Source organism: Notolepis coatsorum, assembly GCF_963971535.1.
Source record: "Notolepis coatsorum genome assembly, chromosome: 9".
In the NCBI taxonomy this organism is placed as follows: Eukaryota; Metazoa; Chordata; class Actinopteri; order Aulopiformes; family Paralepididae; genus Notolepis; species Notolepis coatsorum.
The window spans coordinates 116,478,491-116,497,198 of record NC_140173.1 but is presented as its reverse complement, the minus strand read 5'-3'; the positions used below and the strand labels follow the sequence as shown (position 1 = coordinate 116,497,198).

The 18,708-nt window shown below is 43.7% G+C and overlaps 1 protein-coding gene across 3 annotated transcripts in view; it reads right to left on the bottom strand.

The window, feature by feature from the left end:
• Nucleotides 1–18,708, bottom strand: part of pde10a (phosphodiesterase 10A) — a 251,321-nt gene that overhangs the window by 169,454 nt on the left and 63,159 nt on the right. For all 3 annotated transcript variants that reach the window (XR_014620084.1, XM_084321416.1, XM_084321417.1), the window contains exon 2: nucleotides 13,759–13,893. Coding sequence is in view for 2 of the 3 variants with exons in the window: in XM_084321416.1 (XP_084177542.1) it covers nucleotides 13,759–13,893 (135 nt within the window). In the remaining variant the exon portion in view is untranslated. The remainder of the gene's footprint in view (nucleotides 1–13,758; nucleotides 13,894–18,708) is intronic.

The window sequence follows — 18,708 nt, the reverse complement described above, 5'->3', positions numbered from 1 at the left end:
ATCAGCACACACACACACACACACGCACACACACATAGGGCCCACGTTGATATCTCCGTGAAAAAAGCTCTGATTATCCTAAGACTGGTCAAATAGATTCCTTACCTCAGATCAGATGTTCTCCAAAAAGATTATTCCAATTCCTGATCACCATTCCAAATATCGATCGCGTTTATTGATCCAACGCTGGGTGGTCGAAACACCGATTCCACGCTGTTCTGAGGCTCCACAATGGATCCGATCGTCTCGGGTGACTTGCCTGAGAAGTAAAATAAGGAAGCAGGATTCCCCCCCCCCCCATGCGTTTCATTCAGTCTAATCCAAAGGGGTGCAGTACCACAGGGAGAGACGATAGGGGGCGGTATTTTCCCAATGGAGCTCAGAGAGAGTTCCAGTGGTAACGGGAGGCTAGATTGATGAAATATGAATGGAAATCGCTAATAAATAAAAAATAAAAATAAAAAACGAGATCTCTCGTCTCTCTGGCACTCAACGGTCGGCATGAACAAACGAGTAATCTCGTCGTTGGCACTCAAAGTGTTAAGGACCAAAGAAAGACCTCACGAGAACTGCACGACAAGATCAACACCACAATGATTAATGGTGCAACAGTGTCTTCAAGAACTGTGTGTCGGAAACTGGGAGAACAAGGACTTTACTTTACAAATAAATCATTACTGAGAGAGAAAAAAGAACAAAAGAACACAAGAAATGGACAAAGGAAGATTGGTATAAAGTGTTGTGGACTGATGAGTTCAAGTTTGAACAGTTTGGCAACAAGCGAAGAGTGTATGTTAGACGGAGGAAGGGGGAGAGATATGAGTGTCTCTTGCCAACAGTTAAACACGGAGGGGGTAGTATTATGGTGTGGGGTGCCATTTCAGCCTCAGGAAGAGGTGACTTAGTGAAAATTGATGGCATCATGGATAAGAAAGTATACCACAAGGCGCGGAGTACCATCTGGGCGTCGTCTTATTGGGCCTGGATTTATTTTCCAAGAGGACAATGACCCTAAACATTCTTCTAACTATTGCCGGAACTACCTGCAACAGAAGGAATCTGTTGGAACATTGAAAATGTTGGGCTGGCCCCCTCAAAGTCTGGACCTCAACCCCATCGAGCAAATTTGGGGCGAGTTGGACAATAAACTGGACAGATCTATTGTACATTCAAAGGAAAGCCTTTGGCTTGAGTTGCAGAAGGCATGGGATAACATTAGTGTTGAAGTTATCAGGAAATATATTGACACTATGCCAGAGAGATGTGCTGCTGTAATTGCTGCAAAAGGGGGACATACCAAATATTAAAGTTAAAAGTGGATACAAACAGTAGGACTCACTTAATCTGATATTTGTTGTGCTCAGAGGAACCATCTGCATGTTTCATGAACATTAGGAAATTAAATCATGTTTTGGAGGCAAGAAAAAGGTAAATGTTTTCCGATCTGTCAGGTGTTCTAATAATTTTGGCCACCACTGTATGTACATGGTATATACCTTTGATTTGGAAGTATTTGGGGTTTCAGGCGATCAACCAGAATGATTTGGGCATATTGCATAAAACGCGTCATATTGCATAAAACTGTGAATACTGTGAATATATATTTCAGTTAGTTAGATAGTAAATTATATTGACCTATTTGTTTACACTGCTTGTGTTGTTCTTACTACCTGTACCCCCCCCCTTCCCCCATGCTGCTATGATGCCTGAATTTCCCCAAGGCGATCAATAAAGGAATATCTTATCTTATCTTAAAACACGTCATATCTCGCGATCTATGAAAAAATACTGGATTATTTTGGAAAGGGGCGATGTTTAGTGTGTAATAGCGCACAAACTACAGTATGTAGAAATTAACTGATTAGTCAGTGATGGACTATGAACAATGCCATACTATTGTCTCCATAGCTATAATACAGAAAACACGATGGGTCTGCAAACATCGCTAAAATTGTCAATAATGCTGGCGCCATTGAGTACAGATGGGGAAAGAGGGTGGCGCCCAATGAGTTAAGCATTGGATGGCGGGCAGTCACGCATTCGCACACATGTCGCGGCACTTTGCCCTCGTCTGTCGGCTGCGGGTTGCGTTTTCGCCGATCAACCAATACATTGTTGGAAAGTTTAATTTGCCGCCTTTCGATCGTCACCACACTCAACCTATTGTGTGATTCCATTGTGTGATTCAAGCCATACGGACAAGTGACCACATCCTGTTTGCCCCTGTCCTAAGCGGACCAATTGATTGATTGATTGATTGAAAACTTTATTAACAGATTGCAGAATAGGTACAGTACAGTACAGCTCAATACAATTGTTAAGGGGATGCAGACCAGATAAATACTTTCGTCTTGTTTACATCAGGGTCCCCCATTTTCAATTCATCATAACATATAATGACATACACGACATACAGATAGACAGTACTGCTACATCTATACAATGACCCCCGGCGGTGAAAATTATTGACCGCCTTTGTAGCCAAGGAGCGTCTGCTCCGAAAGCTATCCCAGACGAGCGCTGAGAGTGGGGGAAGGTGACACAAGAAGACGAAGAAGTCCATTGTTTTGACGAGAGCCTCTGAATGAATGGGAGCGGACGGCCATTTTGGATAATCATGCAGAATCTTTACCGGTACACACATTACAAAAACCTTTGTTAAACATTCATCTCCGGTGGGATTTTTTATAAACTTTGGACCAGTATGACTACAAGATTTCAGGCTATGGAACCGTTATGTTTTCCAGCTTATTGTGTAAGAAACTTCAGAATGTTACCTTTCAAAAGAGACCAGACTCATGCATGTATATAAGTATAAAGTATAATAAATCGCAAATTACTTTGGGTATGCAATCGTAAAAGAAAATAAAAACAGCTGCATGTTCCAGTGCAATGCCATACTGTATTATGTTAGAAATACAACAATATTGCAACCCTACTCACTGGGAATCACTAGAGGCCCCATGATACAATATTATCACGATACACGCTATTGTAATATTTTGTGTAACGTTCTTTTTTTTTATCAATACTTGCCGTCACTGTATCAATATAGTATTGGCATGCAAAATATTCCAATATATTGCTGTATTGATTTTTTCCCCCAACCCTACTGTGCAACGTGCACCCGGGGTCTGCTCTGCCTCGCATATTGATGTCTGGACATATGTTGCACATCGATACTGACGCTCGAGCATTTTTGGAAGTGTGGGGAAAAAAGTAATGACACCCAACAAGGTGACCTCCATTATAACCAACAGCACACTCCCTCTCTGCCCTCCCAGAGCCAGGAAAACAATATCCTTGTGGCAGGCTGTCCTCTTTTTCAGCTTTCCAACTGTTTTACCAAAATGGTGTTGGTCCTTTCTCAGCACAATCCACTTCAGACTGGATAATATACCCACAGCTCCGACTGGTTTAGCCACAAACCTAATGCAAAGTCAATGGGGCCACGGTTCCAGTCTGTACAAGCCCTGATATAAACGCTGAAACCTACTTTGGGTGCACTGTGTGGTGTAGAATAGATTTCAGTGTTTATTTCTGGGCTTGTCCAGACTGGAAGCGTGGCACCATTGACTCCATATTAGTTTTCAGGTATACGGCATGAAGAACGGCACGGGTCACGCTGAGAAAGGCCTCGGTCAATAACCTCACTGGTAAGTAGGGAACAGGCTGTAGAGCCATATGAAATCAGTTTTATTATTTTCCAAATTCCATTTTATTTTTTCCCAAATTCCATTTTTTCCGTTTTAATATTTTAGAATTCTGTATTTTGCTTTTTATGCTCATTTTACCATCAGAAATAGTGTCTAATAAGTGGGAATGAATAAATGTCCACAATTGAATAAGATATAACAGTCCATTTAATGTTTTTAAGTGCTGCAACTCAATTTTACACAATATTTTTCAATTAATATTGTGACAAAATAAAAATACATATTTCAAGTGTAAACAATAGATACAGCTAGCTACTACTGACATTATCACAATGACAATGTCAGTAACCTAGCTATATCTATTAAATTGTGATGAAATATAGTAATGCATAATTTAGGCACCTTTAGTTTAGTTTATTTCGTTTATAAAGGACAGTGTATAATGACAATCGTTTGCATTAAACAAATGGATGGGTGCACTAGATTTAGCAAGAAGCTATCATTTCCATCTATAGTCCTATGTACTGTAACGTTTCATAGCTATTTAAGTTTATTTAGATTATAAAGGGCAGTGTATAATGACAATCGTTTGCATTAAACAAATGGATGAGTGCACCAGATTTAGCAAGAAACTATCATTTCCATCTATAGTCCTATGTACTGTAACGTTTCATAGCTATTTAAGTTTATTTAGATTATAAAGGGCAGTGTATAATGACAATCGTTTGCATTAAACAAATGGATGGGTGCACCAGATTTAGCTAGAACTTCTAGAAGCTATCATTTCCATCTATAGTCCTATAACGTTACATAGCTATTTAAGTGTATTTAGTTTATAAAAGACAGTGTGTAATGACAATCGTTTGCATTAAACAAATGAATGGGTGCACTAGATTTAGCTAGAAGCTATCATGTCCTAACGTTATAGCTATTTAATCACAATAGTGTCGCAAGTGTTTTGCGGGTCCAGTCCACGGAACGTTGACAAAACACCTTATCACCGGAGGCATAAAAGTCATTAGGATACTGTTCTGCTCTGAATTGAGGGCTTATTGTGGAATTTTTTAGCTTCTTGACAATGTTAACACTGAAGCAGCCAGACGCTTGAGCACCGCTGTGTTGTGTGTAACACGCTGTAGCGTCCCCGCCTCCCCGGTCGCGTGTGCACCAAACGTTCCACCCAAAAACTACATTTCAGTCCAGATTAGGCCAAATTCTGCAATATTCCACGTTTTGCAGTTGATTCCATTTTTATTGGTTAATTCCGCGATTCCGTCCGCGATTCCGTGAACGCGGATTTCATATGGCTCTAGGAACAGGGTTAGGGGAAGAAGAAGAAGAAGAAGAAGACTTCCAGGGACTTTTAGTTCCAGGTCTGTCATTGATGAAAATTGATGAGAGACACTGAAGCGCAAGAAGCTGAGCTGCTCTCCTTCATTGTTCCTGTGGGGGGCCTTGGGCTGGAGACGTGATTTGTGTTCTGTGAATGAATCGGTGTCTTAGCTATACACAAGCTTTGTGTGCTTGTATGCCTTGTTTCTTTCTGAAATGAAAGAGTGAAAATTACTTGTACTAATGGGGCATCAGTGTGTACTTCAGTGTACCAACACACGCACACACACACACATACACACTCACACACACACACACACACACACACACACACACACACACACACACACACACACACACACACACACACACACACACACACACACACACACACACACACACAGTGTCTGAGAGAAGCGCCTGGTGGGGACCGGACACACTAACTCTCTCTCTCTCTCTCTCTCTCTCTCTCTCTCTCTCTCTCTCTCTCTCTCTCTCTCACTGCAGAGATCTCATGCAGAAAACAGCTCCAAAATGCGACAAATCCATCCTCCCTCCACCAACCGCCCCCACTCCAGCACACCCACACCACGGGCCAGCCCCCCCCCCCCCCCCCCCCCCTCTCCAGCCGGCTGTACGTCCCAGGAGGTCGGCTCTGACGTCAGCAGCTCAACTGGGCCGTGTGCCAGCCCCCGTGGGCCCTTGATAGATGTGGTTGGTCTGTGTGAGGCAGTCAGCCTGTGTGTGTGTGTGTGTGTGTGTGTGTGTGTGTGTGTGTGTGTGTGTGTGTGTGTGTGTGTGTGTGTGTGTGTGTGTGTGTGTGGGTGTGAGGAAGTTGGCCTGTGTGTGTGTGAGGCAGTCAGCCTGTGTGTGTGTGTGTGTGTGAGGCAGTCGGCCTGTGTGTGTGTGTGTGTGTGAGGCAGTCTGCGTGTGTGTGTGTGAGGCAGTCGGCGTGTGTGTGTATGAGGCAGTCGGCCTGTGTGTGTGAGGCAGTCGGCCTGTGTGTGTGTGTGTGAGGCAGTCTGCCTGTGTGTGTGTGAGGCAGTCGGCGTGTGTGTGTGTGAGGCAGTCGGCCTGTGTGTGTGAGGCAGTCGGCATGTGTGTGTGTGAGGCAGTCCGCCTGTGTGTGTGAGAGCAGCACGCAGCAGCAGACTTCACTTGGCCCGCTCAAACAGGCTTAATGACCCGCAAAGACCCGACAGGCTCCCAGCCTCTCCTCTCCTCTTCTTTCCGTCCCTGTCAACCTCTTTTCTCTAACGATTAGAAGAGACACACATTGGCGCTGAGTGGGAATGCGGGGGCGGGGATGAGTTTATTCTGTGCAAGTAAGGTCATCGTTTCAATTACTTGCCCTCAAATATTTATCCGATCTCATTCTGTGTGAGAGATTTTACTATTTGCCTCACTTATTTAGGAAACAAAAGTGTGTACTGCAATATCACATTAACATAATTTAATCCCTACGCAGCAGGGCTGCCCTCTACGCCTGCACTGTAAGTCACAGCCTGCTAAACACCTCTGCCCAAGAGAGCCAAAGTCTGTACCAAATCAGGACATATATTATAACCAGGGATGCAGTCGTAATATCAGAACTGCCTGGACGCCACGTGCACGCGCACTCCTGCGTGCGCACGGGCGCGCACACATGTTCCCTCGCGGTCGCACAGAACAGATGATTATTATGCATAAATAGTAGTAAACATGCTTGTATAGGAAATTACTAGTTTTAGTTTAGTTTTTGTAAATATTGCCTTGAAATAGAGAAGCTGAAAAAGGTAGCAGGATGTAGCCTTCAATATATAAAGAAATTATATTGTCAACAGATATGGTTGAAAAACAAACAATGTTTTAAATGTAATTGTAGATACAATATTGTAGTTACAATTTCTTTAATTGAATTAACTTAAACTAGACAAGTAAATACAAACTAAATTAACAATGTAACTTACAGTTTATAGAAGGACAGTTTCCTTCTGAAGCACAACTTAATGCCTCATCCTTCCAGTCGGGACCATTTGTCACATAGTGAGAGTTCCACAGATCATCTCTTTCTTTGTTATGTTAGTATTGGTATCCTATTATTATGCAAAGTCTAGGTGATAGATAAGTGCCGGTAGTGTAGTTGAAGACACCTGACGACCTGCGCTATTGTTATAAGACGGTGGGTACTTAGTACTGATTGGAGCGCATTTTTGTGTGCGTGCGCGTGCACATCCGTGCGCAACTGCGCGTACACATCCGTGCGCGACTGCGCTTACTTCTGTTCAGAAAACTGCTAGGACGGTGTGGTACCCCGTGGGACCACCACTGCATCACTGATTATAACGGCTATAACGTTGGGTTGGGTGCATACAGAGTATCACAAATAACCAAAGATTAAGTTTGTCTTAACATTTACGAGTTATGCAGTGATGTAATTATCAGAAAGGTAAATGGACTATCTTTTCTGTGTAAGGAAACCAAACCTTTATGGCTGCACGGACGCCGTGAAATTAAATGAACAATAATGTGATTTTATTTATTCAATATGTTAACACATTGGGTGCCGGGCATTGTGCCCATCATTATACCCAGTCTGCCAGCGCTGTGAGCCTATGGAGATGTTTACCTTCTTTGCAGGGCTATAACTTTTTAAATATTATAGCTATATCTGCATTACTATGGCCCATTCAACATCTATTATCTATCGTTCCGGATGTGGGAACGTTATATTTTTTCATTCATACATTGTTGTGTTAATACCGTCTAGAATATAAGTATGTTTTTAAGCTTTTCTGCTGTAATTCCAAAAACGCTAGTTATAGGCCCTGACGCATATGATAGATTATCGATTGGCGTTTCTTTCCTATACACGCTATATTAAAAAATTCAAATGTATATGATCGGTATATATATATATATATATATATATATCAAGCTGCGCTTGAATGCACAGACTGGAGTGTATTCCGTGATAACACAGCCAATATTAACGAATACACTAAAACGGTGCTTGACTTTGTCTGTACTCTGGTAGAAGAAACAATCCCCTCTACCACAATTAGAATATACCCAAATCAAAAGCCCTGGGTAGATAAATCCGTCCGTGAGGCTCTGAAAGTGCGCACATCAGCCTACAACACCGGGCTGGTGACAGGCAACATGGAAGAACACAAGACGGCAAGATACAACGTCAGGAGAGCAGTAATAGAGGCAAAACGGCGTTACAGGGATAAAGTTGAACTTCAGTTTGAACAGGCTGACTCTAGAGGTATGTGGCAGGGCCTCAGAACAATGACAGACTACAAAGGCACCTCTCTCAAACTGAACAGTGACATCTCCTTAGCAAATGATCTCAATTCCTTCTATGCGAGGTTTGAGGCTGTGAATAACAACACCAGCCTACAAACCACAGCAATGGGGGGGGGGGAGTCTGCTGATGGAGACTCAGTGTTCAGGGTAACAGAGCATGAGGTGAGGCGGATCTTTAAAAAAGTGAATATCAGGAAGGCAGCAGGACCGGACGGCATCCCCGGCCGCGTCCTAAAAGTCTGTGCCGACCAACTGGCCCCGGTATTCACTGACATCTTTAACCTGTCCTTGGAACAGGCTGTCATCCCCACCTGTCTGAAGAAGTCCACCATCATCCCTGTACCCAAAAAATCTACGCCCGCTTGCCTCAACGACTACCGCCCTGTAGCCCTCACCTCCATAGCCATGAAGTGCTTTGAGAAGCTAGTGAAGGGCTACATCTGTTCCTCCCTCCCCATCAACCTGGACCCCCTGCAATTTGCATATCGCCCCAACAGGTCCACGGAGGACGCCATAGCCCATGTGCTGCACACAGCAGCATCACACCTGGACAAGAGGCAGGGGAACTATGTGAGAATGCTGTTCATCGACTACAGCTCAGCATTCAATACCATAGTCCCCTCCAAACTCATAGCCAAGCTCAGGGACCTGGGCTTGAACTATGACCTCTGCCAGTGGGTCTTGGACTTCCTGACGGGCAGACCCCAGGTGGTAAGAGCAGGCAACTGCACCTCCTCATCCATCATGCTCAACATAGGGGCCCCCCAGGGCTGTGTTCTGAGCCCCCTCCTCTACTCCCTGTACACACATGACTGCGTGGCACAGCGGAACAACAACACAATCATCAAATTTGCTGATGACACAGTAGTGGTGGGCCTGATCTCTGCCAACGACGAGAGGGCCTACCTGGAAGAGGTAGAGAATCTGTCACAGTGGTGTCAGGAGAACTGCCTCTCCCTGAACGTCAGCAAAACAAGAGATGATTGTAGACTTCAGGAGGTCGGGGGTCAAGGACTACAGCCCCCTCAGCATCGACGGGGCACCGGTTGAGAGAGTGAACAGTTTCAAGTACCTCGGAGCCCACATATCCGAGGACTTGACATGGACCACACACATTGACAGTGTTGTGAAGAAGGCACGACAACGCCTCTACTTCCTCAGGCGCCTAAGGAAGTTCCAAGTCAGTCAGAAGATCCTTAGGAACTTCTACTCATGTACAATAGAGAGCATCCTGACTGGCAACATCACCTCCTGGTTTGGGAATAGCACTGCACAAGACCGTAGCAGACTACAAAGAGTGACACGTTCAGCCGAACGCACAATTGGAGGGGGGCTTCCCACCCTCCAGAACATTTACAACAAGCGGTGCAGGGGGAAGGCTAAGAGAATCATCAAGGACTCCAGCCACCCGAACAACTGCCTCGTTGAACTGCTGCGGTCAGGCAAGCGATACCGGAGTCTTAAGGCGAGCACAGAAAGACTCAGAAGAAGATTCTATCCCCAGGCCATCAGGCTGCTAAACGAACAATAAACACTATGCAACAACCATCAAATGCACACAGCACACACACCCACACGCACACACTCACTTAAACAAACAACATACTGCAGCACCCACTCTCCACACTTTAGATCACACAAACACACTTTATATTTATTGATAAAGGATTTGCACTACAACTCGAACACCTACTGTAAATTGTACCTAAATTGCACCTCATCCCATTTCTGCCTTGCACTATATAGTATAGTATTGTATATTAGTACACTGCATAGTATATTGTATATTATATGGTAACTCAGTTCCTCATCCCATTTCTGCCTTGCACTATATAGTATAGTATTGTATATTAGTACACTGCATAGTATATTGTATATTATATGGTAACTCAGTTACGTTTATTCTGCATCGAACATTGTACATATGTCTATACTGAACACTGTGACCTAATTTTTTTACTTCTAATTTACATGCTATACTATGTTATTTTATTTCATACTTATCTTGTCTTGCACAGTCTCTGGAGCGTAACAGTAAGAAGCATTTTGTATAAAAGTATTCTGTACTTCTGTATGACAACTATTAAAGAAACTTGAACTTGGACTTACATTATGCTTCATCATGCGTGAAGGAAAGGGGGGGGGGTCGTTTATAATTCCTTGATCGTCAGTAACGGCTTTATTTAGTATGGGTTGATATATTGATCAGACTGATTGCAAACAAAGAGATTATTATTGCGTTTCGAAAGCGATCCAAATGCACTCGAGTGTTTGTCTGGACCCACGTAACAAGATATGACTGCCGGAGGGATTTCCTCGATGCACCGATCGCCACTTCCGGTTTAGAATGAGTGTAACTCACCCGACCATCCACCAGGCGGCGGTATCTAGGCGTTGCAATCTCAGACAGGGTGCCTCTGCAGTCCGGAGGGAGGCTGGATGAATTATGAATGCCATGGCGAAAAAATGAAATATTGATCCCAAAAATGACTTACGCCGTTTATGGCGCACAATGTGTTAAGGAAAATAATACGAGTATAGGTAGGTTCGTTTACTTCCTTCTTTGGGCAGAGATGTTTGACAAAGCAAGTGGAACGTTGTCCAACTCTCTGTGAAGGAGAATGCATTTCATCATACCGAAAAAACGATAAAGGATAATATTGAATTATTTCCCCCGGCTGTTTGTTTTATAATGGTTTTCAAAAACATTTAAGCAAGCGATGTCACCACAGGGCAGCCAAAATCGCCTGTCGACGGGTCGTGAACTCATAGCACACACTGCAGGGACGTGTGCTCTGGCAAAGTCAAATACCGCCCTACACTTTTCACCTCTAGACCGTACGGCCCCTGTCAAAGTAGTGCAACTCAGCGGGCCTTATGTGTCTAAAGTAAACCATGGCAAGTGTTTTGCTGAAACACAGAACGTGCGTATGTATGCCTGTGTGTAAGTGTGTACGTGCGTGTGCGTGTGTGTGTAAGTGTGTGTGTGTCTGTAGATGTGTGTGTGTGCATGCGTGCACATGTGTGTGTAAGTGTGTGTGTGTGTGTTTGTGTAAGTGTGTGTGTGATTGATTGATTGATTGATTGAAAAGTTTATTAACAGATTGCAGAATGGGTACAGTACAGTACATCTCAATACATACAATTGTTAAGGGGATGCAGACCAGAGAAAGACTTTCGTCTTGTTTACATCAGGGTCCCCCATTTTCAATTCATCATAACATATATGACATACATGACATACAGATAGACAGTACTGCTACATCTATACATTTATGACATATCAGATTTGCAAATACAGTACTGTTTGTGATACAAAAGTGTCCAGAAAAGGAGTGTATATACATTTGGCGTAGAAACTGTACATTGGAGGAGGTTGGTGGGGTGGGGTTGGGTGGGTTGGGTGAGGGCTGTACATTGGAGGTGGGGGGGGGGGGGGGGGGGGGGGGGGGTTGGGTAGGGGACACACACACATTTACACTGTACATTGGAATATTGACAAAGCCTTACTTGGTCATTTACTGTACAACTAGGTTAGGACATTTGTAGGGGCCAGTTTCGAATTGCAGTCTCACGTAGGTGTTTTTTGAGAGTGTTTTTGAAGGTGGGTAGTGATTCACATTCCTTTACAGCTTTAGGCAGGGCGTTCCACATTGATGTGGCATAATTGCGAAACGTGTTTAGTCCCTTGTTTGAGCCGAATCTGGGTTTTACATGATTTGTGGAGCTCCCTCTGGTGTTGTGATCGTGGTATTCACTGACCTTTGGGAAGTATTTTGACATGTACATGGGTACCTTGGTCGCGTAGTGTATCTTGTAGACCAGGCCCATTGCAAGTTGCTGTACTCTGTCGTCTACTCTAAGCCATCCTAGGTTGTCAAAGTGGGCAGGGGTGAGGTGGGTTCTAGGAGTCAGGTCAAGTAGTAGTCTGACTAGCTTGTTTTGAGATGTTTGTAATTTGTTTTTTAGTGCCTTTGAGGTGCTTTGGTACCATGAGGTGCAAGCATAGTCGTAGTACCCTTGAATGAGTGCTCCTGCTAGAGTCTTCAGGGTATTCTTGTTTACCAGAGAGGAGATCCGGTACAAGAATCGCGTTCGTTGGTTGACTTTTTTTATTACATTGGATGCCATTTTGTCACAGGAAAGATTAGCCTCTAGGATGGAACCCAGGTAGGTAATTTCATCTTTCCTTGTGATAATATTGTCACCCACTGTAACCGAGAAGCCGTCGGTCTTGCTGAGTTTGTTATTTGAACCGAAGAGAATGGACTCTGTTTTGCCCATGTGTAATGATAGTTTGTTGTCGGCGAGCCATATGCAGATTTTGCCTAGTTCCGAGCTGAGGGCTTTTTCAACCTGTAACTTGTTCTTGTCAGAGACCAGCAGGGCTGAGTCGTCCGCAAACAGGAACAAGTTGCAGTCACAAGCTGACGACATGTCATTTGCATAAATTAGGAATAGTAGCGGTCCTAGTATGCTTCCTTGTGGAACACCACAGCTCACTGTGAGGGGGGGGATAGGGTACCGTTTACTTCCACCATCTGTTCCCTCACCTCCAGGTAGGATTGTATCCAGCTCACTGATAAACTATCAAAACCAATTGCTTTTAGCTTGTCAATCAGAATGGTGTGATTGACAGTGTCGAAGGCCTTTTGTAGGTCCAGCATGACCATGCCGCAGTATTTGCCCGCGTCCACCTCTTGTTTGATGTGGTCGTTCAAGTAGAGAAGGCATGTGTCAGTGGAGTGGGATGTTCTGAAGCCAGATTGGAATTCGTAGATTAGATTTTTTTCCGCGAGGTACTTTTCGATCTGTTCGTATACTATTTTTTCCATGACTTTCGAGATGGATGTAAGGATAGAAACAGGGCGGTAGTTACCCGGGTCTAATTTGCTGCCCTTTTTGTGCAGGGGTGTTACTCTCGCAATTTTGAAGTCCTTGGGGACGTGTCCCTGTTTTATGGAGAGGTTTATTATGTGTGTGATGACTGGGGTGATGGCTGCTGCTGAGTCTCTGAGGAATTTGGAGGGGATGTTGTCATGGCCAGTGGCCTTGTTTGGTTGGAGGGCGCTCAGTTTTTTGAGTACCTCATCTGTAGTTACTATTTCCAGTTTGAAGTCGTCTTTGTGGACGCCTAGGTTCATGTAGTATGCTACTATGTGTAAGTGTGTGATTGTGTGTGTAAGTGTATGTGAGTGTGTGTGTGCGTGAGTGAGTGTGTGTCTGTGTGTGTGTGTGTAAGTGTATGTGTTTGTGTAAGTGTATGTGTGTGTGTGTGTGTGTAAGTGTGTGTGTTTGTGTAAGTGTATGTGTGTGTGTGTGTGTGTGTGTGTGTGTAGATGTGTGTGCGTGTGTGTGTGTGTGTGATTGTGTGTGTGTGTGTGTAAGTGTGTGTGTGTGTAGATGTGTGTGTGTATGTGTGTGTATGTGTGCGCATGTGTGTGTGTGTGTGTGTGTGTGTGTAAGTGTGTGTGTGTACCTGCAGGCCTGCTGCTGCTCGTCTTCCTCTTCAGCCATCTGTCCAGGGTCTCTTCACTCACGCTCTCCAATACAAAGTCATCCAGCATCTGCGGGTGCAGCGAGAGGTAGGCCTTCACTTTCTCATCAGTCAAACCTGACAGACAAAGCCAGAGGACAAGACGCTGTTATTGTCTTAATACATAGTCTGATGAAAGAGAGTAAGAACAAATTAAACCAAGAAAGCTGCACAGCACCGAGGAATCAGAAAGAACACAATTGGATAACCACAGCGGTAGTAAGACAAAGGCCTTGTAGAAATTAAGCATTTTATTTGCAGAGCAATCCTCCTCAATCACTACTAGTGAATAGGTTGGATGGGATGAAATAGTAGCCAAAGGTTTTTCTAATATCTCAGTTTCCAACATCCAGTTGAATAACTGTTTAGACGGTTGCTACACGTCGCTACGGACCTCGGTCGCCATCTTTGGTGGGTATACTTACATCGATTTGTATTGAGAAATCACTAAAACTACAGACTGTATAAAAGGAGAGGTAGGGATGGAGAGAGAGAAGGGTTGAGGTTCCTCCATCATGGCTGTGATGTTTTCCCTGACAGATTTCCACAACAAGGCTTCCAAATCATCTTTTATTCCATAACCCGCCACTCCATTCATTCCATAACACACACACACACACACACACACACACACACACACACACACACACACACACACACACACACACACACACACACACACACACACACACACACACACACACACACAGTCAACCAGAGTCATCCTCTACAGAGGTCGGCTTCGTGGCATCACCTGACATCACCTGACATCACGATCCATGCTTGCAGTGTTGGGTGTCATACTGTATGAATGTCAACATGCTTCCACTATTGCACTTATTGTGAGTGGCTCTGGATAGAATGTAATGTGAACATGAATTCAGAACGTCTCCCCTCTTTACTGTGTGTGTGGCAGTAACCAGTGTGGTTATGGCTAATTCGTTCAGCTAGCGCTAATGTTTACAGTAAAGCCACATCTCCAGGGATAGCACCCCTCTACCCTCCACCCCCCGCAGAGGCGGCGGGGCAAAAAAGGACTCGATTGTGCTTAATAGGCAATTAGGTTCTTGAGAGCCCGCTAAGTGCTGCTGTTTATTGTCTTGGTTGTCAGGGCAGAAAGCCATTTGCCAGACCATCGCTGAGGGAAAGCTGTCTTTAACACACACCCTATCCCTCTGAGCTCACCCAGGTCTCAAGAGGCCTTCAATCACACACTGCACTAGGAAACCATCAAGCACCAATGTCCTGTGTGTGTGTGTGTGTGTGTGTGTGTGTGTGTGTGTGTGTGTGTGTGTGTGTGTGTGTGTGTGTGTGTGTGTGTGTGTGTGTGTGTGTGTGTATGTATGTGTGTGTGTATGAGTCCAGGACAATATCTCACATTTCTATATACAGTCAGCCATGGTAGGGCTGAAATGTAGGCCACCAGATATGAAGGTATACCGTCATCGATCCAAAAAAAGTAGGGATGTCCGATATTATCGGCCTACCGATATTGGCATCAACCCATTCTCCGCCATTGACGGATTAAGACGTCATTCCTAGCCATGCTTAATCTGCCAATGAAGGATTACGACGTCATCGAGATCAATATTTCAAATTTTCGTCATGGTATTCACATTTCACCCACGGAGCCATGACTGGTGCTGTAGATCTCCACTCAACTCTCCAGCGCTTCAATACCGCCACCGGGTGGCCGATCGGCGAGTTGCCAAACCGGAATTGGGGCCGGTAGTGCTTGGTTTCCCCCCTATTCCGTCCGCCACTCGCTATCGCTCCCGGGACTCCATCTCGACACACTGGATAATCGATCCGTTGCCATAACTCAATAAACAACGTTATTTGGACGTATATAGTATTATACAACCCGGAAATGGTTCATCTAGATCAGGGGTTCCCAACCTTTTTTCCCCCAGGGACCCCCAAACATCTCTGATGAAATTCCTGGACCCCCCTCCTAATAAAATACCATAAAATACTTTTTTATTTTTTTTTCATTTTAATACTTTTTTTGTCATTTTAATAACAAACTGCTTATACACAGGCATATGCATCATAATTAGACCCACTATGCTTCTTTGACTTGTGCCTTCAATCAACAAATCGCATCTTGCACCATATGTATTTCAAAATGTTGGCCAATATTCAAATCCTGTATTCATCCTCTCAAATCAGGCCCTAATGGTGGACGGTTTGCATTTATGTTGAATGAAGTAAGAATCCACTGCAGTAAAAATATCCTCACCTCGACTGACATGAGAATGTCCTGCTTCAGATCCTCATTTTCGATATACTGCACATAAACGATGAGCACAGCCTCGTCTGCGACAGTTGTAGTTTCATCAAGTTGTATGGCAAATGGACCCTTTCTAAGCTTTTCTGACAGCTGCTGCTCGCAATCACTTGACATCTTATCAATTCGGTCTTTCACTACATTGTTCGAGAGTGGTACTGATTTTAGTTTATCCGCCACCTGTGGGCCGCACAGTTTCTAAACCATTTTGATGCAGGCTGGTTTGATGAGCTGCTCGCCAATATTGTGCGCTTTCTTTGCTTTTGCAATTAAAAGCGAACACTCAAAGGAGGCTTCAGTAGCCTTCTGTAAATCACTGCCACCCCTGCTCCACGCTACTCTAACATCAACGGGCTTGTTCGCCTTGAGAGACTGTTCTTTCCTCCGAAAAAAGTCTGGATCCTTCCCAACGGTTTCTGGGTGCTTAGACGCCTGATGTCTCTTCAGCTTGCTGGGCTTCAGGCTCGAGTTTGCCAACTTTTCTCCACAAATCACACACTCAGGTCGTTTGTCTGGTCCCTCAGTGAAGCCCATGGTGATGTAATTTTCGCGATTGCTGTAGGTCCTAACTTTTTTTGCAGATGAGCTGCCGTCATCTCCTTTTCGTTTGTCACTAGAGCTGCCGCGATTACCGCATTACCGCGGTATCGCTGTTACATCACGTCCACCGCAAGTGTAGGCTGAATACCGCATCACCGCTGTTTTTTTATAATAATAAATAAAGTTTCTCCTCTCGTTGGGCTTGCGGCTCTGCAGATATACCCTACTCCTCTATCGAGGTTCCAAGCGACCCTATTGGGTACCAGAAAAGTCACGTGAAACATTGCAGACCACTGATTGGTCAGAAGAGAGACGCGTCACACTTTGGAGCATCTTGCAGTGCTTTTACTTCCTGAATCTCAGCCATTGATCAGAGCTCAGTCACAACACGGCTAATAGTACGTTAGCTCCCACCGGAGACCGGAGTCCGGAGTCGATTACCGTCGCTCCTCAGGGAACGAGGCATAATGATTTTACTGCAACGAAATGTTATAATAAAAGCCCTTCGTTCTATACACTTGTCTGATTGAAAACTTTATTAACAGACCGCAGAATGGGTACAACTCGGCACGCTCTGAGCAAAGAAAGGAACTAAGATATGAATTGAGTAACGCTTGCCTTGCTATGGTCCGGTAAATACGAACGTGTAACTATATAACGTCAATGCCACAAAACGAATGCCTTTGTAATCATAAGTAGTAACGTTATAATAATAATAATAATAATAATAAGAAAGGGTCAGGGGGGGGTAACCGGCGGGCGCGCCGCTACCACACCTGCCCGCGACACAGAGGGGAGACTTCGAATCCGTGTTTCACTTTTAATAGCGAATGCGTGCATGCCGAATCCCAAACAATATTCATGCTGCAAAGTCATCCTCTAAAGATAGACATTTAGACTAGAGGCAGGCTATATGCTATAAAGAGTAGACTACAAAAAAAAATGCATTCACCTTTTTTTTTTTTGTGTGTGTGTGCGGTAATCTGATCTAGATCAACATCCCATAATAGCGATCTTTTTGCTCCACACTGATCACCCAACGGTAGGAGTAAGCTGCGGTGAGTTTCAGCGTTTTTGATTATTATTAACCATACAAACTGCTCTGATATATCACCCATACTACATAAATGATGTAATGTGGGCCACGGAATTATAAACGACCCCCCCCCCTCCGGTCAACATCAGATGATAAGTCATAACGTCTAGGATCATGTACAGTTGAAATATTTAATCTGGTGTCAATCGCTATCAAACTGCATTTGATGATCTAATATATGCATAAATGGCTATATCTCACGTTCTATGAAATACAGCAGAAAACGATAAAAACATATTTATACTCTAGACAGTATTTTAGTATGAATGTGTGAATGAAAAAGTAAAACGTTCCTACACCCTGAACGATAGATAATTGATGTTGAATGGGCCATAGTAATGTCAATTTAGCAATACAATTTAAAAAGTTATAGCCCTGCAAAGAAGGTGAACATCTCCATAGACAAATAGAGCTGGCAGAGGATGGTATAAGAAGGGTACAATGCCTGGCGAAGAATGGGTTAAAATGTGATATCTGAAAATATCGGTATCGGTTACATTTTTTTATTTATTTTATTTTTTTTACGTGTATTTAACCTTTATTTACCCAGGCAAGCAAGTAAGAAGAAATTATTATTTTATTTATTGTCAAAGTATGCATAATGTTGTGTTAATTACACGACAAGAGATATATAATGTTAATTACCTGAAATTATTCAGTTTTTTGGGGGTGGGGAAACCCTGCATATATCGGTATCAGTTGATATCGGTAGGGATGGGTACCGAATTCGGTACTTTTGAGGTACCGAACCGAAACACGTCGGTACTACCGAGTATCGAATCAAGTGAGAAACCCAAAAAAAAATAAAAAAAAAATAAAAAACTTTTATTATTATTTTTTTTTTTTTTTTTTTTTTTAACTTTTTTACCTTTTTATTTTCATGTCAACGTTCACACGCACAATATATGCTTACCTAGGATTTGACTTGATTCAACAACAAAGCAGTCGGAGCAATGACAAGCCGAAA